Consider the following 20,885-nt stretch of genomic DNA (forward strand, 5'->3'; position numbering starts at 1 on the left):
AACACAAAATTCTAAAGACAGCTGCATGCTCGTTTCTCTGGTGCATTAGGCCTATAGTCTACATGGCCTTATTACAGGGTTCCAGATGCATTAATGCTTACATGGATATAGACTACCCTAGTATATCATGCACCTTCCACAACTATTCCTAATCTAACTTTTCTGCACTGAATAGTAAGAAAAGTCCTCTTTGTTTTCTTTCTCTGGCTCATGTCTTTATTTGTGATTAAAAGCTTTCTTTGATTAAAAGAGTATCCATAAAATGGATAGTTACGGTCCTTGATTTTGATTGGTTGAGCCGCGTTCAAAGGAGTTCTAAATTACTCTACAAATGCTTTAATTTACACAGAACATTTCATAACATGCCTCTGCATGACGTGATATTCTTTATCTTATTTTAATTAAAATACTACAGTTTTTTTTTTTTACTTTTCCTTTCTACCGGCCAATGATGATTCTGAAATAAAATGTGCCAGGTGTCTACTGTTGCTATCCACATTTTGACTTAAAGACTAAAACAAAACATTACAAATCATAAGGTTATGCTACAGATAAGTGCAGACGTTTGAATATGGGTAAAAAATCTCAAGTATCCTGATTCTTTGTTAATCTCCATAAGTTTGCCATACCTTGAGTCGTGGGAAGAAGCAAACATTCATAAATGTGTGCACAAACTCCAGGTCTTTATCGATGTAAAGAGCTGCAATGAATGCTGAGGAGAGAAAAAAAAAGAGAAGACTTGGTGATACAGACAAGTAATAAATAAAATGACAGTGCTAGCACAAAATCATTTATATAACAAATAACGAATCATTCTGTAGGACCGCTGGGATTTGTAAGGATCTAACTTCTTTTCATTTTACTTTTGATAATTATTATATTATTTATAGTAAAAGGTTCACAATTTTTGTTAATGTTGAATGCAGATAATTGCAATGGAACTTTGATTTTAGTGTCATGTCATACTTACACTCCAGTAGATCGGCTAAAGTCTTGGTCCGCAGGGCAACAGGCCGTTTGGTCTTGTCGTTGGTGATGGCATATTCCTGCATGCCCAATTCCTCTGCAACCTTTGCCTGAGTCCGGTTATTCACCAAAGAGCTGCGCAGGAGCTAAAAATCACACAAATCAACACACTTTATCTGACTAAACAGATTTCATCTTCTTGAGTACATCATTCCCTAACACATTCTGTGGTGTTGTCCCCCTATGTTCTGGGTGGGATGGCCAACCAGTGACTGTCAATCCTGTGCCAACAAACTCTCTGGTCTCCCCTACTATATAGTACAAAAGAAATCCAGCCACTTCAATGGATGTACAATTTAAAAACTATGGTGGATAGATGTAGATCCCTATCACAGTTTCCTCTAACATCACTTATGATGTTGAGCCTCGTAAGGTGGTGTGCAAAGTTCACATAATTTCCTGTTTTTAAACCTTGTTTCATTCCTGAATGAATCTGCAATTTTGAATAAACGCTTTCCCCGCCAGCAATTTTTTTAAAACGTTGCCAGGGTTTTTGATAATTTTTACACAATTTTCATGGTCCCAGAATAGATTGTTTTGTATGGCTCTATATCAGCACAGCTATGATTTGGCCATAAAATGAGCACCAGATGATGGATATACTCACGGTCAAATGTCCTTCATGATGGTCTGGGAAGTGGATGAACAGATATTCAGTTGCCACCAGCTGCATGATAGAATCTCCCAGGAACTCCATCCTCTGGTTGTGGCCTCTGCAGACACATACATTGGCTTCATGAAGCTCTAGTCGATAGTTAACTACCGTAATAAGGCTGCATGATATTGAAGAAAAATGCAATATTGGTTAACATGTTAAATAATGAGATATTCGATTTTCAATACAATAATGCTTTAAGTATGTCAAATAAATTACATTTATATTTAAATGTACCGGTATTTAAAAACTAAAAATGATAAAACCAACATACATTTTTCAAATTTTTTATGTGAGAAGAAAGCATTCCTTCAACTTCTGAAAGTGTACACGAGTGTTTTACTGTAGCATTAGCTACATAAAAAGTAAGCGTCATTTTTACATCAGTGTAAACCAGGAAGTTTAGGGTTTCAGGTAGGCAAACAATAGGGTTATTTAGCAACATAAATTGTATTAGCTACTAAAGTTATTCCATCAAGAGCAGTAAGTGATTCACTCAATGTTAATCAGACAACAATAGACAAAAAGCACAGGTGATCGGAGGATAGTGAAATAGTATTTGATAGTAAAATAACTTCTGTTTTTGCTTTTCAAACTCTGAGTGGTTTCAGTTTCATATGTTGCAGGCTCATTTATTGATAATAAATAATTGATAAATAATATGGATGGCAATAAATAATACAATAATAAGCTTGTTTTGGGTTTGTTTTTTAAGCGGCGGTTGCTCACTCTTGGCTGACAAGACGATGGAGAAAGATTTGGTTTCAAAGCGAAACATAAAAGCGCCTATTTAGCTGCTAATTTGAAAGCAAAAGTAAAATGCGCACGGCCATTCAGGTGTGCTTTATAACAGTGTGTGTTTCACTTAAAGACATTTGTGCAGCAGCGACATGGTCCTCTCCTTGTACATTTGCAAGGTTCTACAGCGTCATTGTTGCTGCTTCTCAGGATTTAAGTTACTTTCCTTGTGACTATGTTGGTATGGGTCATCCACTAGTATAGGACCTATATAGTCTCTAGGGGTCAGGAGAAATGAAAGAGAACTGAGTTGCAGTGGCTTATATTCCTTCAGCTCACGTCACTACATGACTTTGTTGGTAAATATTTTTTTAACCTATCAAGCTGGCGCTGCGATTATCCACTATTATTAAACGGTTAGTTCCAGTCCTTGATTGGTCAATAGCCGTGTTTTAGCTTGAATAAAACACAGCTATGACCGCTTCACCCAACAGTTCTATGTATCACCACACAATACCCCTAGCAACCACTCTTAGCGACGCAAACATATGTTCTCATTGATAATGTTCATTGAAGCTTATAGAGTTGAGTATTGTGAGAGATCGAGTTAGCGAGTGTACCGGCATATACAGTAGACATAGCATTTTCCAGGTCAGTCCTATATTCGTAAAAAATTAAATATCTGTTTGAATGTCCGCTTTGATATCTTGTCCTTTTAACAGTTAAGGGGTTTCCCATGCCCTGACATGCTAGTCATTTGTCACTTACGTCTCGCTTCTCTGTGTTAGTTTCAGTCCTTTCAATATAAACGTCTTCTCTACTGACTCACTTACTCAAAGTGTTTACTGCCATCTAATGGCGAAATAATGGAACTTCTGTTGCTATCCGCTTTGCGTCATGCCTAACAACGTCCTTGTGGTGCGAACATATAGCTCCGTCTCTAGTGGTCATCCGGAATTCACAGAACCACGTTTACATACGTAACCAGCGGTTTGAAGCCAAAAGAGGGTCCAACCCAGTATTAGTAAGGTGACCTAATAAAGTGGGCAAGAGAGTGTTCATTAAATACTTTATATCATTACAAAGTCCCAGACGCACTGAAGCACTCACAGGGTGAGGTGGTTGAAGCCCACTGTTCGCAGAGTGAAGGCCCGTGCGAGGAGACGGACATGAGTGAACAGCACTCCAATGGCGTCCTCAAAACTAGTGAGTTTCTGCAGAACTGGAGACGACTCGATCAACTGCCTGTCTGTCAGTGTCTCCTGCACCTAAACATACAACAGAACATGAAGTGTGAGCTTTCATGCATTAAATAAACTGAACTACTTTATTAATACAATGAATGTTACAGGTTTCTGGTAACACTTTATAACAAGGTTCATTAGTTACATTAGTTAATGTATTAACTAACATGAACTAGCAATGAGCAATACATTTGTTACAGTATTTATTTATTTATCTATGGTAATGTTGGTTATTAAAATTGAGCTGTTCATTGTTTGCTCATGTTAGCTCACAGTGCATTAACTAACGTTTAATTTTTTGTTTTTCAAAGATAAATAAAAGACTTATGAGTTTAGTGCAACAAGAGGGTGAGTAGACGACAATTTTAATTTTGGGTTAAACTGCTTTTAAATTGCCCAGCACAAATGAACATTAGCAAATATTATAACAATATATATATAAACATTATTTTTAATGTAAGAGCAGGCACAGCCATTTTGAACTTTAAAGTGTAAGGCTTCAGGTCTCAGCCACTTCCAGTTATTTTATCTGGACAAACAAGAATGCATTATGCTGCTTGATTTTGCAAAGTGTTATTTGTTATCATGGTTTAATTTATTAGTTTAATTTATTTATCTTAAACAAACACACTGGTTTGTAGCACAAATATTTTTACCATTTACTGCACTTTGTTATTTTTCTAGATATTCACCCAAGTGTCTGATGAATGTGTATGTACACTGCCGTTCAAAAGTTTGGGATCGGTAATATTTTCAATGTTTTTAAAAGAAGTCTCTTCTGTTCACCAAGAATGCATTTATTTGATTAAAAATACAAAAATAAAAACAGTAATGTTGTTAAATATGACCATTTAAAATATCTGTTTTATATTTGAATATATAGTAAAGTGTAATTTATTCCTGTGATCAAAGCTGAATTTTCAGCATCATTACTCCAGTCTTCAGTGTCACATGATCCTTCAGAAATCATTCTAATATGATGATTTGATGCTCAAGAAACATTTCTCATTATTTATTACATTTTTATTTCAGGATTCTTTGATGAATAGAAAGTTCAAAAGAACAGCATTTATCTGAAATAGAATCTTTTGTAACATTAAACACTATCGTTTAAAACTTTGGGGTCAGTGAGAATTTTTATTTTATTTTTTGGGGGAAATAAATTAAATAAATCAATACTTTTATTCATCAAGGAGGAATTAAATTGATCAAAAGTGACAGTAAAGACATTTATAATGTTACAAAAGATTCTATTTCAAATAAATGCTGTTGTTTATAACTTTCTGTTCATCAAAGAATCCTAAAAAAAATGGTACACAACTGTTTTCAACATTGATAATAATCATAAATGTTTCTTGAGCATCAAATCATCATATTATAATGATTTCTGAAGGATAATGTGACACTGAAGACTGGAATAATTTTGTTGTATTTTTAATTACATAAATACAGCATTGGTGAGCATAAGTGACTTCTTTAAAAAAAATAAAGAATCGCACCGGTCCCAAACTTTTTGACGGCAGTGTATGTTTTTTTTACACTGGTGCATGACAAACATTCAAAACCAAGTCTGCTCACACCTGTAAAGGATGAGGTGGGTAGTTGAGCCAAACATCCCTCAGGTCCTGAAAGACAAAGACAGAGGAAATTAACTGAATAAAAGATGACGTAGTCCACTTGAGAAGAATCTCAGTATATGAGGGAAAATTCAGACTTCTATGACAAAACATTCATCACATGCTGGAATAAAGATTGAGTCATGGACTAATTTTACTAATTTTTTTCAGTTTTAGGCAACAGTCAATTAACTGATTTGATGACACCAATATAGTTACTCACAGATCATATTAAATTACATTTGTGCTCTACAAGCTATCACTCTGCTGTGCTTCTCATTTTCATCATAACAAAATAGTAACTACGCTGAAAAAAAGCCCACCGGCACATTGACGTGATTGGTTACAAGGTAGTTTGTGACATAAGAAACACCAGGGATTTCAAACCGTGTATTTGAGACACCACATAGACATATAAACAGCATAAAAAACTTCATTTCCACCACAGGGGGTCTGCAAACACCAAATGGACAGGATTTGTTTTATTTTTAAAGTAAATCTTATAAAAAATATTTTAACACTATAAATTATACCGGGGATGTTTCATGAGTCTGAAGAAAAACAGTCTCGACCGGTCGGCCCACGAACGCCGTGCTACATGCTGGTCGATAGTCACAGTTCAGCTCACATGAGAGTAAGTAGACATGTAGTTGCAACATTACTTATAGTCAAGAGAATGTGTTAATTGACCATCAAAATAAAGTGAAACCAAAGAATCTGTTCAAGGAATAGATTTTTCACTAAAGATTTATATTAAAACTGTGCCATGTTGTAGCTATAGTTTCTAAACATGTAGGTTGCTGTTTTTCATAACAAATGCTATAGATAAAAAAAGAAAGAAAAAAGTTTACATTGGCCTAAGCATGGTAATGAGGAGCCATCAGTGGTCTTCCCTGTAGGCTAATTGTATCCTTATTGTAAAAAAATGCTATGGTTAAACAATTACAAGAACGGTTCTTTTTCATAAGGCCAAGTACAAATCAGAATCAAGACTCAAGAGCTTTAAAGTATGGACCTTCTTGAATTATTGACTAAACAATTGGTTTTCCCCATGTGTACAATATGTGTCCTGCTAATAATGAAAGATATTAGGAAAAACCTGCTTTCAGATATCCCCAGAGATGACAGGAAATTAATTTCCCATGGCCAAAAAAGATATCGTTAACTATAAGCTATTACTTTAAAGGGTTAGTTCACCCAAAAATGAAAATTATATCATTAATGACTCACCCTCATGTCGTTCCAAGCCCGTAAGACCTCCGTTCATCTTCGGAACATAGTTTAAGATATTTTAGATTTAGTCCAAGAGTTTTCTGTCCCTCCATTGAAAATCTATGTACGGTATACTGTCCTTGTACAGAAAGGCAATAAAGACATCGTCAAAGTAGTCCATGTGACCTCAGGGGGTTAGCTAGAATTTTTTGAAGCATCGAAAATACATTTTTTTCCAAAAATAACAAAAACAATGACTTTATTCAGCATTGTATTCTCTTCCGGTTCTGTTGTCAATCCGCGTTCACGAGGCCAGTGACGCTGCTGACGTAAGACGCTGCTAACGTGTTATCTGGTGCGTCCGTGTATTCGGGTTCAAATAAATATGTCTGGTTAAAAAAAAATGCAAGTCTTCCCCTGTGTCGAAATCCTTAGACATGTTTGCAAAGATTGTTTTGTTTACAGCGTGCGTCTCCCTCAGACTGTAAACGAACCTCGGGCACAGCAGACACACGTCACCTCGTCTTAAGTCAGCGGACTCATGAACGCGGATTGACAACAGAACCGGAAGAGAATACAATGCTGAATAAAGTCGTCATTTTTGTTATTTTTGGAACAAAATGTATTTTCGATGCTTCAAAAAATTCTAACTAACCCCCTGAGGTCACGTGGACTACTTTGATGATGTCTTTATTGCCTTTCTGGACAAGGACAGTATACCGTACATAGATTTTCAATGGAGGGACAAAAAGCTCTCGGACTGAATCTAAAATATCTTAAACTGTGTTCCGAAGATGAACGGAGGTCTTACGGGCTTGGAACGACATGAGGGTGAGTCATTAATGACATCATTTTCATTTTTGGGTGAACTAACCCTTTAAGTTTATTGCAGTTATGTCATCAACCAACTTCCCATGTGTGGACCATTTTGCAAAAACAACCAAATAAACATCACAAGGGAACATGTCCTGGGACCCTGTTAAACGGTTCACATTTCAACCCCCCAATGTACAAACCAAAACTACGTAAATCCAAGTTTACAAATGTTTGTTTTTAAGCCCTACAAACACATACACAAAACAACTCACCTCACTGTTGAACAGCAGTCTCCCAAAGAGTAGTTTGGCTTCCTTTAAACCACCTTCTAGGTAAACGGCCCCTAAAAAAAAGAAAACAACCACAGAAGAAATACTGAATTACAAAAAAAAGTCTCATTTTGTGCTAAAGCAAATCAAATTTAAGATCAAAGAGAGTTCACATTTACTCAAACAAAAATTAAACAAATACCCTAACATTCAAAAGTTTGGGATCTCTATAATTAGTTTTTAAAGAAATTATACATTTATTCAGCAAGGACACATTCAATTGTTCAAAGTGAACATAGAGACACTTATGATGTTAAGATTTCTATTTCAAATAAATTATCCTAAAAAAAAAAAACGAAAAAAACAAACACCCATCATTAAGTAGCACAACCATTTTTTAACAGTGAAAATAAAATTGAGTAGCAAATCAGATTTGATTTTGCAAGTTTTTTTTTAGAATGTATTAGATCTGGTATTAGAAAGTTTTTGAAGGATCATGTGACTGAAAACTGGAGTTGCTTTATATTGAATTTGACCATTTCTGACCAAATAAATACAGTCTTGGTGAATATAAAACAATCTTCTTTCAAAAACATTTTAAAAAGTATAGATCTAAAAGCTAAAAATTTTAAATTCTGTGAAAATGTTACATACGTTTGCTCTGGAAATGACCTCACTATCTTCAAACAGATGAATTCAATAAAGACTCTCTCACTCATCCAAACTTACACAGGAGTTCTGTGTGTATATTCTCTGTGTATATGTATATATATATATATATACATATATATATATATATATATATATATATATATATATATATATATATATATATATATAAAAAAAATATATAAACTTAGAATATAAATATATAAAATGAGTAGAATACAAATTAAACCAAGAAGTGTTGTTAACCTAATGTTAACCTAACTAACATGTACACCTAGTAATGTTAAGAAATTAGCATATGCATAAACAAATGTTAACAAATACAACCTTACTGTAAAGGGTTACTACAACTTTTAGGTTTAAATTAAATACCACATTTGCTGTAATGAATAATTAATCATTTATAGAAGAAAAGTCTGCTACTACTAATAGGACAACATTATACTAGAAGTTCCCATCAGGTTTTAGTGGAAATATGTAGACTATGCTAATATTAGTCGTAACTTTGCGGTTATATTTTCTCGACCTATCTAGCTGGCACTTCAATCATCCACCAGTGAAGTGGGTTTCAATCCTGGTTCTGGGGACCAACAGCTCTGCACATTTTGTATGTCTCTTATTTAACACACCTTATTCAAATGATCAGGGTATTAGGTAACAGCTCCGTGAACTGAACTTGGGACACTTTTGCATGGAGTCTGAACTAAGTCAGATTTTTCCCATTCTGATTTGGGTCACTTCTATATGTGGTCCTAAATCAGATACAGGTCTGATGTTTTGCAATGTGACCTCAGTCTGAACAGTCATACCGGAATTCATGTGACTCTAGATCAACATTCGTCACAATTCTGCACACATTTTACATACTGGTAGTTCTTTGGTCACTCTGTGAATATGGAAGACGGGAGCCAAGTTAGTCAGTGGAGCGATAGTGAGCTGTAATATTAATATATATTACAGAGACGACTCTATACAAACAAAAATGTAAGGAAAAACTGTACGAGAAAAACTTAACATCCTCGTCTGCATCCACCTTATAGAACATCCCCTTATATATGAACACGTAAATGTTGATTTCAGTAACCTGTTTACTTCAGTATAATTCCATGCTGCGTGCCGTCTTTATTGTTTTTTGCGTGTGAGGTTCAGTTCAGGATCATGACCTGTTCAGACTCTAACCGGATACTGGCAACATTTAAAAAAATAACACGAACAGCCAAAAAATAAATGAATAAATCAGATCATAGCCTAAGTTTGAGAGATAAGAGAGCCAAACAAAATGTGCAAAACGATGGGTCCCCAGGTCCAGGATTAAAAACCACTACACTAGTGATTTGCACTGCCTCTGGCGGTGATCCAGAATTCACAGAACCACAGATACACGTGTAACCTTTTTTTTTATTTTGGGCTTATTGCACTTAAATTTCTTTTACAGGCACATCAAGTACTTTCAGTGACTTCATGTCAAAAGCAGCATTTTGACCTCAGTGTGTTGAAATACAGTATGAAATAAAGACAGAAATGCATGAGAAAGCACTTACCTATCAGGGCTTCAAAACAGTTTGCCATAGCATGTCGGAGGTCTGACTCTCGGCAAAGGTCAGGGCCGTGAGCATATAACATGAACCGATCCAACTCCAATTTCTGGGGATCCAAAACAATGATAAAGGTTAAACAAACACAAATATGAAATGATGTGCTAAATGCACTCACTGTGTGCCTTTCAATAATTTTAATGAATTTTAATTGGATTTCATTAAAAAGTCTAACATTAATACAATTATACAAAAATCCCCTAATTTTAAATAAGCAATTAATAATTTTTAAAAAGCATTTTCGGTTTCGATTTCGGTTCTCGGCCAAGAACATCCAGATTTTGCGGTTTCTGCCCAGAATTTTCATTTTGGTGATTCCCTAACTGAGATATCTTAAAATATGTCAGTGCCATTGTTGTGTCAAGATGCACCTCAGTAATGTTCTTTAAGGAATGTTAATAACAGCTAAGTGAACTAAGGTCTAATCCTGGCTTAATCCAAACCCTGTCTATGAAACCAGGCCTTACAGTGTGTTTTTTGAGAGAGGCTTAACGGACACACTTACTACACTTTCTTTCCAAAAGCACAGCTTTGAACATCTAGTAAACAGTCACCTTAGCAAGCATAGCAAGATGCTGATTCTGAACGATTGCTGTGCGATATGTGGCGAGTCCTCCCTCCTCCAGACTTGGGAACAGGTAGTAGAGATGCACACTGGAAAAGAAAGTAAGCTTAGTAGAAAATAAGAAAGGAAGTAACGAAAGCTTGAGAGAACAACAGACTGCGATTGCAATCTGTGCAACAGCTCTGAAATCATAAGGAAACTTCAAAAGCTAAACTCAGTGAGACATGCTCTATGTAGCGACAGATATTAGCAATGGTGAAAGGTCAGAGATCTCACCTGGTCAGGAACTCAACAACTGCATCACCAAGAAACTCTAACCGCTCATTGTGATTGATTCTGTTAAAGAGAGACAGATTGCACCTTTACAAAATCCAGTTGTTATAATGGTTATACTGGCTTTTCATGGACATAATGTAAAAATTAGATTTTTCATAAATGAACACTAAATGTACAAAGTAACAACAAATAAATTACTTCCACAAAAAAATTAAAATTATAATAATAAAATAAAAATAAACCACAAACCTGGAGGGTGATGGGTCATCCTGGCCCAATCGTGACATAATATTGATTAAGGTGTTGATTCCTAATGGAAAAGGGACAGAACCGTCAGCAGAGTAGGACTTAAAAAAAAATGCTCTCACATACATGAAGAGATCTGCAAACCTTTTTTCCTCATGTACATATGATGCACTTTCCGGTCTCCATATTTGGGCTGGCGTATGCCACAGTTGGACAGAGAGTTGCGAGCATGGTCAGGATTCATCCCAAAATTAAGATGATGACTGGGGTGAGTCATTGCCAACTTAGCAAGAAAGAAAAGCAAAAGAGAAACAAAGTGAGAATTATAATACATGATGTGAATCACAGCACGCTATAATTAACTTTTATGACCATTAAACACTTTAAAGCAAAGCTACATGCTAACAACATAGTTGTAATTACATTGATCCTGCAGAACAGTTTTCAGTTCTGAACACGTCGTTGGGTGTTTAGTTCAAAGACTTAGGCCAGACAGAGGCTTAGATTAAGCCAGGATTAGGCTTAGTTCAATTAGCTGTTCAATTAGCCTTAGAAGAAAACATTACTGATGTGCATCTTGACACAAAACAATGACACCGACATATTTTAAGATGCCAGTGCAAGTTTCTTTCAGGTAAAACAACTCAAACATGACTTTTTGTCCAGGGGTTAGTGTCTTTTTATGGTCTATCAAAGACTTACACTATCAAGAAAACAGCAAATATAGTACTATTTTGTATTTTTACATTGCTAATGTATATACTTATTAAAAGTTTATTTCTCTTCAAGTTAGTACTTTCTTAGCATTTTTTACATTTATTCCAAAATTACTATAAGAACGCAGTAACAAATGTAATATTTTATGAACATTTATTTGTTAACTGATGTCTGTCTTTTTAACAGTCAACTTGTTTTTGGATCCTCTTTTGGAAAACGCTAGTATGGACAGAGAACGTTTTTAAACGTAAACGCATTTTTCAAATGTATCCGAAATAATGTAGACATAGCCTTAATTCCACGAGCTGATTTCTCACTTGTTTTCAAGTAATTTCAGGTTTGATATCTATTACAAAACCACCGTTTTCAAATAAAAACAGACATTTTTATGCGTTTAGGCTATTCATATACACCACAAAAGTGTTTTGAGGGCCTGAAAACGCTAACTTTTGAAAACGGGGTTCATAGTGCAAGTTTTTAAAAAAAACGACACAATTATTGAAATACAAAATCGTGAATTTGAGAAAACGGTGACGTCATGCGCATACGTATTACGCGTTTAGTCTATAGGTCTGTAGCTTCTTCACAGAGTGACCAACTACTGGCCAGGCATGCCTAATACTCTTTTGATCATTTTGACAACATTATCGTCTGTATACTTTTAGTACATCATTGTCATGTAAACGTACCGTAGGCACCATTTTGTAGAAGGATATAATGCCCAAGAGCTATGACATTTTCCTGGACATGCTAAAAACACACAATATTACAGGAAGACAAACAACCCTACAAAAGTTTTTACACTTTCTCTCACCTGCAGCAAGCATCGTTCCTTGAACATGTAACCGATCAGCTTGTCCAAATGCATCAGGCACTGGTGGTAGCGGATGTGGTGGGTGAGAACTGGAAGCATCATGGCGTGCTGCAATAAAAGCAAAATCTAAGTCCTCTGAACACTCTTAAGACAACAGCATATGTGAGAAAAAGTGTTTCGCACAACATATTAAATATCTACAATAAAACAAAATAATAAAATATTATAATATTAGAAATATTCTACAACCCCAAATCAGAAAAAGTTGGGACATTTTGTAAAATGCAATAAAATCAAGAATCTGTGATTTGTTCATTCTATTTGACCTTTTATTAGCTGACAAAAGTACAAAGAAAAGATTTCCAATGTTTTCACTGACCAACATAATTGTATTTTGTAAATATGAACAAATTTTGATTTTGATGGCTGCAACACACCCCAAAAAAGGTGGGACAGAGACCAAATAAAAGTGAAAAGATTATCCAAATTAGATTATCCAACAATTTTGAAACAGTCCACAATGAGCAGGTGAATTGGTAATAGTTGAGGGTATCATGTTTGGGTGTAAAAGTGCTTCTCAGTCTTTTTAAGCAAAGACGGGTCATGGCTCATCACTTTGTGCCAAATATCTCAGTCTGTGTTGGGTAAGGCAGGAGACCTCTGTTAAATGTGCGTGACCTTTGAGCCCTCAGATGGCATTGCACAAGATACCATCATGCTACTCTGTTAAATACAGACACATGTGCTCCGGAGTAATTTGGAAAACAGTTTTCACTGAACACAGTCTGACTCTGCATTAAGAAATGCCTCTTGAATCTCTGTTATGCAAGGAGAAAGCTTTACATCAGTTCTATATGGAGATGCCGGCGAGTTCTCTGGGCCTGAGCTCATCTCATATGGTCTAGAAGACAGTGGGAATGTGTGCTGTGGTCAGATGAGTCCATGTTTCAGCTTGTTTTTGGGAGAAAATGGACATCGAGTTCTCAGTCCCAAAGACGAAAGGGACCAACAAGACTTTCACCAGCGACAGGTGCAAAAGCAAACATCTGCCCTGGTATTGAGGTGCATCATTGCAAACGGTATGGGTAACTTGCATTATTGTGAAGGTACCATTGACATGGAGGCATGTATTTGGATCGTACAGAGAAATAAACTGCCATCAAGATGACATCTTTCCTGGGAAGCAAGACAATGCCAGGCCTCAGTCGGCACATGCTAAAACTGAGGTTTCTAGACACTCTGCACCATAGAAGGGATGTGTCTGCCTGTTTACTGCAATACAGATATGTCTCTTATGGAAAATGTAAGACCCATCATGAAAAGGAGAATCAGGCAATGATGACCACAGACTGTTGAGCGGCTGTCTTGTATCAGACAAGATTGGGCAAATATTCCAACAATTAGTATCCTCAACTCCCAAATGATTAAAAAGTGTAATTAAAAGGAAAGGTGAAGTGTCACAGTGGTAAACATGTCTCTGTCCCAACTTTTTTGGGGTGTGTTGCAGCCATCAAAATCAAAATTTGTTCATATTTACTAGGGATGGCCCGATACCGATACTGGCATCGGGTCGATACTGTCCTCATATACTCGTACTCATAAAAATTCGCCGATACCACGTACATTTTGCGAAACGAAACTGGCCGCCGCGAGTGCTTTGTCGAGGTGAACTGAGGCATAGGGACGTGCACTCCCAACACAAAAGAGTGAGTCACTAGATATGATGGCCGAGCGCGGGCGCGGGCGGTAATGCACTCACTCTGTGTGTGCGGGTTCCGGGAGAATAAAACGATTCGCGGGACTCCCGCAAACTAGAAATATCTATGAATACAACATATTAAAACTAATAGATTTTCATTCATCTGTTGCAGAAAAGCAAGAAGAACAACTAAAACAAAATAGAAACGATTTACAGGCCAGAGTTTCTATTCATAACATGTTTGCAGCGTTGAGCGATGTAGCCAATCACAGACATGTGTGTTGATTTCTTGAACGCAATGGCTAATCAGAAGCATTTAAGATAGACTACCCTCACTGCTCAAAACTTTTTTGTTCAGTGCTGAATTCTGTATGCTGGCAAATCCTCTAATTATAACAAACAAAGTGTGGATATTATGAAAGATTCATTGTGCAGTCAGCTTCATTGATAATAACAGATGTGTGAGATCGCGATGAAATGTCAGCTTTTTAGGAATTAGACTATTAAGGGAGCGCACTTTGGGCGCATTCAGTCATGTCAGACCATGCACGCAGTAACTGCTTGCTTTTATGTTAAATTAACAGTGGTTTGTGTGTTAATACATTTATTATTTTACTCATTATTATTTATTTTTAGACTTGTTAAAACAAGCAGAGAAGAAAATAAAAACAGTCTTCTAACCTGTGTTCTAAAATAGTCTTCTGTCTTCTTTTCTGGGAGCCTATAGTTACTTTTGCGGTAGAAATATCGGTACTCGATATCGGCAAGTACACAAATGTAAATACTCGTACTCGTATCGGTTTGAAAAAAAATTGTATCGGGCCATCCCTAATATTTACAAAATACAATTATGTTGGTCAGTTAAAACATTGGAAAACGTTTCTTTGTACTTTTGTCACCTAATAAAAGGTTAAATAGAATGAACAAATAACAGATTCTTGATTTTATTGCATTTTACAAAATGTCCCAACTTTTTCTGATTTGGGGTTGTAATATGGACACAAATATTTGGTCCCAATCATTATTTATGCACTATTTATATATCTAGTGCACTAATTTAAATATTGCTCAAATCACAGATAACTCAATTACCAAGATTTGAATGATGAATCATTTGTCTTTTTTCATGCATTTTTATAATACAGTCCGCAATTGCAATGATATGCCACTCAAGTAGTTGTCCTATAGACTTTAAGTGACTTTTCTAAAACAGGTTTTAATTTTGAGACAAGCACAATTGAGTAAAGTGACTTAGTGAACTTATTTAGGAACCAGCATTTTTTAACATTTTGCCAATTTTCACAACGATCTATACTCCATGTGATGTGAAATAATAATAATTTAAAGCATTTTTAGCATGTAGCTGCAAAAGAACAAAATGTGAAGAAGATTTGTTTATTATTATTCTCCATGTATAAAAAAAGTGATTTATGAAATCACTGTTTTTATCAAAATCTTAAATTCAAATAAACAGTTTTAAATTCAAATTTGCAAGTTTATCTGGAGAAAAATTCAAAGTTAGATTTTTGGCATCCCTTGCTCACACACTGTGTGGGAGTGTGTATACCTGGCAGACATCAGAGCGAATACCAGTCTTCCAGAAACTCTGACTGCTGAGCTCCACTGTGACCTCCCTTCTCATCGTATTCTTCTGCCTGATCTTCTGCAGAGCTTCCTGTAAATCAGTTTTTGGACACAGTATTCACAACAATAAGACAATGAACTTACACTTCCCCAAACTTCTGGACTAAAAACTCTTAATGCACAGCCTTGATGTGGTATTTTTTTTTCTTAAAGAATTTCTTTAAAAAAAAAAATAAAAAAATCATGCTACCCTTCCTTCGTGGCCATATTTATTATTTTAATGCGTCTGTCACATTAGCTATTAATTATAAATACATAAACAGCACATGCAGACACTTACCTCCCTTTGCGTTAACTTCTGTTTGTCAATTTGTTTAACCTTCGGGCTGTTGGCCAGCAGGTGCCGCAATTTCACGTAACTCTTCCACAACTTTTGATACCTGCAATGAAAGCAGTAATCTACAGTATTTAATCTATTTCATCATTATATTATTATAAAAATCATTATTCATGACACTCCTGGGCAAAAAAAAAGCCAAGCCCATATATAGAATTCAAAATAATACTAACTAACTGTTGGATTAAGGCTAAACAATTAATCAAAATAAAATGGAAATCGTGATACGCCTTAGTGAAATGATCAAATCACACTTCTAGGCTACCATTTTATAAAATAAAAAGATGTTTCAGAGTGAAGTGCAGCACTGTGTTCATTTAAACACAAGCAGCTCATGATCCAGTGTCAGGATATCTCTTCATACCAATAGAAGTTTGAAATTTTATACAGGTTTAAAAGGGAAACTATATGTTTATGAACTATTTATGGACTATTGTTCAGTGACATTCAGTGTGGGATTTGTCTGTTTGATTCATATATTAAATAGGAGATCTCAAATGGATACACAATTTTTTCTTCAAGGGGTTTGTTAGACTAATCAGCAGCAAACAGTCCGTTTTAACTTCACATTTACATTTATTCATTTAGCTGACGCTTTTATCCAAAGCGACTTACAATTTCTATATGTCAGAGGTCGCACGCCTCTGGAGCAACTAGGGGTTAAGTGTCTTGCTCAGGGACACATTGGTGTCTAACAGTGGATTCGAACCCAGGTCTCTCACACCAAAGGCATGTGTCTTATCCACTGCGCCATCATCACCCCCGGCAATAACTTTATGTAATTAGTTGTGGCGCACATCCCTAATTATCAGAAACAATTACCATCAGATGTTAACCTAACAAAGAGAAGTGGCGAGTGCTGGGTCACACTTACTGTGGGTCTCCGGCATAGCTAAGCTGAGCAGGTCGGATACCAAAGTGCACAATGATGGGGAAAGTGATAACACTGGAGTTGAACTGCTCACGGTCTAACTGGTCAATCCTCACAGAGCTGGGTTTCTATGCGAGAACAAGCACACATAAAAACACATTAAAAGACATGACAGCAGTATTGAACTTATAGACTGCAAGAGTCAGGTTGCAAATTGCGCCAAAAGAGCCTTGCTGTAAACGGCTTCTCCCATGAAAATTTCAACATCAGTTTTCATTCGATTACCATTCACAATGCGTGGGGTTGTAGTTAATTCCTTCACTGAAGTAGTTCTTTTTGTATTATTTTTTCACCTCTTTGCTGGTTGGCTTGGTTCATAGCTCATAACGCTTTAACAAAGGGTGCGATTCAATCAGCTCCCTAGCTTCCCAGGTCGTGAATCAGTATATCGTGTTCACGAATTCGGGCACTGGTAAGGACAATATAAGACGCTAGCTCACTCACTACACATTGGGACCTCAGTGACTATTTCCCACGACATGACAATGCCCTCAATGCCCTTAAAACAACATCACAACTGGTATTTATAAACAATAGCAAAACTGAGATCTTTCTGACATTATTTTTTAATGCTTTTTAAAGTACAATATGATAAATACTTTGCTATGTGTTAGCTAGATTATGTTCATTACCTGTCTAGCGATGTATGTTTATGCTGCAATGTAATTAAATAATGTCGCGTGTCATTATGTGTGTAACTTCCGTTAAGGGGAAACATAGTGAGCAGCATAGATGTCCCATGGTTTTCAGGGTGCATTGTGGGACTTTTTAGGGAGCGAATGTTTCAGTGCACTGGTAGGATTTTGCGATTGAGACAGCCCTTAAAATGGCCGACACCATAATCAGTGCCCTGACTACTGAACTAGGGAGCTGATTGAGACGCACCAATAGACTTCAAAAGGGTTCGTCTGTCAAATGAAATTCCAGGACTTTCAAGGACTTTTCAAGCACTACTTTTTGGGATTTCAAGGACTTCAATCATCACTTATCAAACAATATCTTTATTATTATTTTTATTTATTTCATTTTTTTTAACTCAAATTAAATATATATGATATCTGATGTTTCACTTGATAGAGGCCAATCCATTGACCAGCGCTGTCAGGCATGGGAAATACCCTTAACCATTGAAAGGATATTGAAACTTTTGAAGATTTTTTTTCCATTAATATATATGATTGACCTGAAGAATGAAAGTTGTATTATATACTTATCATATACTTAATATAATGCTCATAGCCATGAGAAATAGCTCTATATCTCAGACAGGCTGCAGCGTTTATTTAGCGTGAAACAATTGTATTTTTTCAACAACAACGACAACAACAACAAAAAATACAAATATTTTGAATTAGGGATGCACCGATACCACTTTTGGCAGAACGAGATACCGATACCGTAGCCGATCCCTGAATTTTCACTGCATTTGTAATTTTTAGATGTATTAGTTGATAAACCAAAATAATATAAATTATATTAGTTGGCTTAATTTGTTCATCAGATGTATATTTCTTTCCATTATTTTCCTGCTTAATTAAGCCTGCTAAAATGCATTGTATGAGCTTCTGTTACTGTACATTCTTTTGCTCTATCATATTTTATCTTTCATTGAATAGCACAGCACATATTTAGACTAGAGCAGCTCCAGAAGGTTCAGTGCTGAGGATTGGGTCAGTGGTACAAATGTTTAGACAACAGTGAAATATCAATTATTTAATCCAATTTTGATACAACAAAAACTGCCAGCCTAATTAATGTGAATTTAAAACATTATTAAAGGTAAGCAGTCAGCTACAAAATAAGAATGAATAATCAACTTACAAATAAATACAATAGAACAAAGAAATGCTACAAATGAAATAAACAGTGTTTTTAGAGTTGTTTGGGTAGATCTAACAGGTACAGAAATTTGAATAAAGTAATCAAATGTGAAAAAAATTACATATTCATTACTGGATAAATTAAATTTAGATGGATCTTTTTGTAAAGTTGAAAATGGTAGCCTATTTAGTCAAGAGCAGTGAGTAATTTATTTGTCCATTGTTTGATTAACATTAAAACAGCAGTGGGTTTGTTAAACTGCTGCCCCTTTAGGAAGAACGCACAGACCCCATTTGAACATGGCTACATTAGATATAACTGACTTTGTTTACTAGGATACTCGCCAAGACAGGTGTTTTTAAATAATTTTGTGTGAGTTCGTCCGTACAAGCGCAAGACGTGAAAGACAATTTAATTCAGTATTCGCGCGCGGAGACGCCGGTTTGCGGGGCGCGCGCTGATGTTTGCGTTCATGGAACTTCTTGACTACAAACGTCCAGTAATAATGTAGGGAATCACTCGTTATACATAAATCAGGTAACAGTTCATGTTTTACTTTACTTACATATATGATTTAGTTTTCATCCAAATAACTCGTGCTGAGTGAACGATCAGCAATCAAGAGGACTCAACAGAACTGCGCTCTCTCTCTTTCGTCAGTTAACGTTAATAATAAACTAGATGCCTCGTTTTATTTTCTTTGCCATTGACATCCGACTGAACTACAAACCTTCCACTGATGTCTGTTAAAGGGATGTGCTCGACCAGCTCGAGTGTCTGTGCCGCTGCGCGCTCAATCCATTGCGCGGTTTTCTCTGATCAGCTCGCGCACCACAGCATTGACGCTGCCTGGTAGGCCTATCGGTTGTTGGTATCGGAGCATTTTTACGAGTAACGTACATGAGCTCGGTATCGGTGCATCCCTTTAATAATTCAAGCACTTTTCAAGTACCTCTTCAAAAATATGGCTGTTTTCAAGGGTTTTCCAGGACTTAAATTTCAAAAAGTCACATTCAAGTACTTTAAGCACTTTTTAGCTACTGATGTCAGTGTAGAAAGACTCACAGACGCATCTCACCCATTTCTTATTTTATTCCACAATGTTTCATCATATTGAAAAAAGCTTCATTGACTTCCTTTGTGTCATTATCTCACAGAGGCATTTAAATATTCAGTCTGCTCCTGACTTGACATCATGCCATGTTTGTGTAAATGTTTTACCATGCCAGGGTTGGTGACAATCATGCCCTTGCACTCCTCAGCATATTTCTGCCACTCCAGCTCCTCCCACTGTAGCATATTTGCGATCTCCTCTTCGGGAACCAGAGCCGTGCTGCTGCGCAGCAAATACAGCAGCACCTGGTGCATTGACAACACCTCTTTTCCTCCATCTGGTACACATGAGCAGACAGGAAAACCACTGTAAAATGGATTATAATTTTATAATAAGGAGCAATTCGTTCCCTCACACCATTGGTGCTCGGGCCCTAAAAAAAAATATTTTAAAACACCTTGTGTGTGGACATACACATATTCAGCTGAATTGGCAACCAAATTTCTTCATGCGAGTTTGAATAAAACTGAATAAAAAAATCAGTGTTTACACAAGAATCTTGTCAAATTACTAATACCATGTCAAAAAATTTGACTTATTTACTTTCCCCAGCAGCAGGTGATAATACAATGATTATGCTGATGGGTTAATTCAGTACAACACATGATTCACTGTAACGCTTTATAAAGCACTGAGTGTGTCAACAAAAAAACTACATGCAGCTCGCTGATAAATCACCACATTCATTTTCAATCATATTCTTCTGGTGCTCAATGGCAGTTTCAAACCACCCTTAAAGGTAAATCTCCACCACTATCATTTTACTGTAAATATAGTTTGGTTTACAACATTAAATTAACTTTCACCAACAATTTTTTTTGCTGACACTTATCTCCTTTTGTGTTCCATGTAAGTAAGTGTCATACATAATTTCTTTTATA

The 20,885-nt window shown here is 36.0% G+C and overlaps 1 protein-coding gene across 2 annotated transcripts in view; it reads right to left on the reverse strand.

Annotated features, from left to right (window-relative positions):
* drosha (drosha ribonuclease III) overlaps positions 1 to 20,885 on the reverse strand; it is a 41,756-nt gene that overhangs the window by 10,183 nt on the left and 10,688 nt on the right. For both annotated transcript variants that reach the window (XM_077205906.1, XM_077205907.1), the window contains exons 12-27: positions 20,112 to 20,281; positions 17,013 to 17,137; positions 16,082 to 16,181; positions 15,725 to 15,832; positions 12,459 to 12,566; positions 11,072 to 11,210; positions 10,931 to 10,991; positions 10,682 to 10,741; positions 10,395 to 10,494; positions 9,787 to 9,889; positions 7,580 to 7,650; positions 5,244 to 5,288; positions 3,530 to 3,687; positions 1,634 to 1,739; positions 971 to 1,112; positions 630 to 712 (exon numbers count right to left, since the gene is read on the reverse strand). In XM_077205906.1, the coding sequence (XP_077062021.1) occupies positions 630 to 712; positions 971 to 1,112; positions 1,634 to 1,739; positions 3,530 to 3,687; positions 5,244 to 5,288; positions 7,580 to 7,650; positions 9,787 to 9,889; positions 10,395 to 10,494; positions 10,682 to 10,741; positions 10,931 to 10,991; positions 11,072 to 11,210; positions 12,459 to 12,566; positions 15,725 to 15,832; positions 16,082 to 16,181; positions 17,013 to 17,137; positions 20,112 to 20,281 (1,679 nt within the window). The remainder of the gene's footprint in view (positions 1 to 629; positions 713 to 970; positions 1,113 to 1,633; positions 1,740 to 3,529; positions 3,688 to 5,243; positions 5,289 to 7,579; positions 7,651 to 9,786; positions 9,890 to 10,394; positions 10,495 to 10,681; positions 10,742 to 10,930; positions 10,992 to 11,071; positions 11,211 to 12,458; positions 12,567 to 15,724; positions 15,833 to 16,081; positions 16,182 to 17,012; positions 17,138 to 20,111; positions 20,282 to 20,885) is intronic.

This window comes from Siphateles boraxobius, unplaced genomic scaffold (assembly GCF_051911475.1).
Source record: "Siphateles boraxobius isolate OS27281-9 unplaced genomic scaffold, OSU_SipBor_1 55, whole genome shotgun sequence".
NCBI classification, from domain to species: Eukaryota; Metazoa; Chordata; class Actinopteri; order Cypriniformes; family Leuciscidae; genus Siphateles; species Siphateles boraxobius.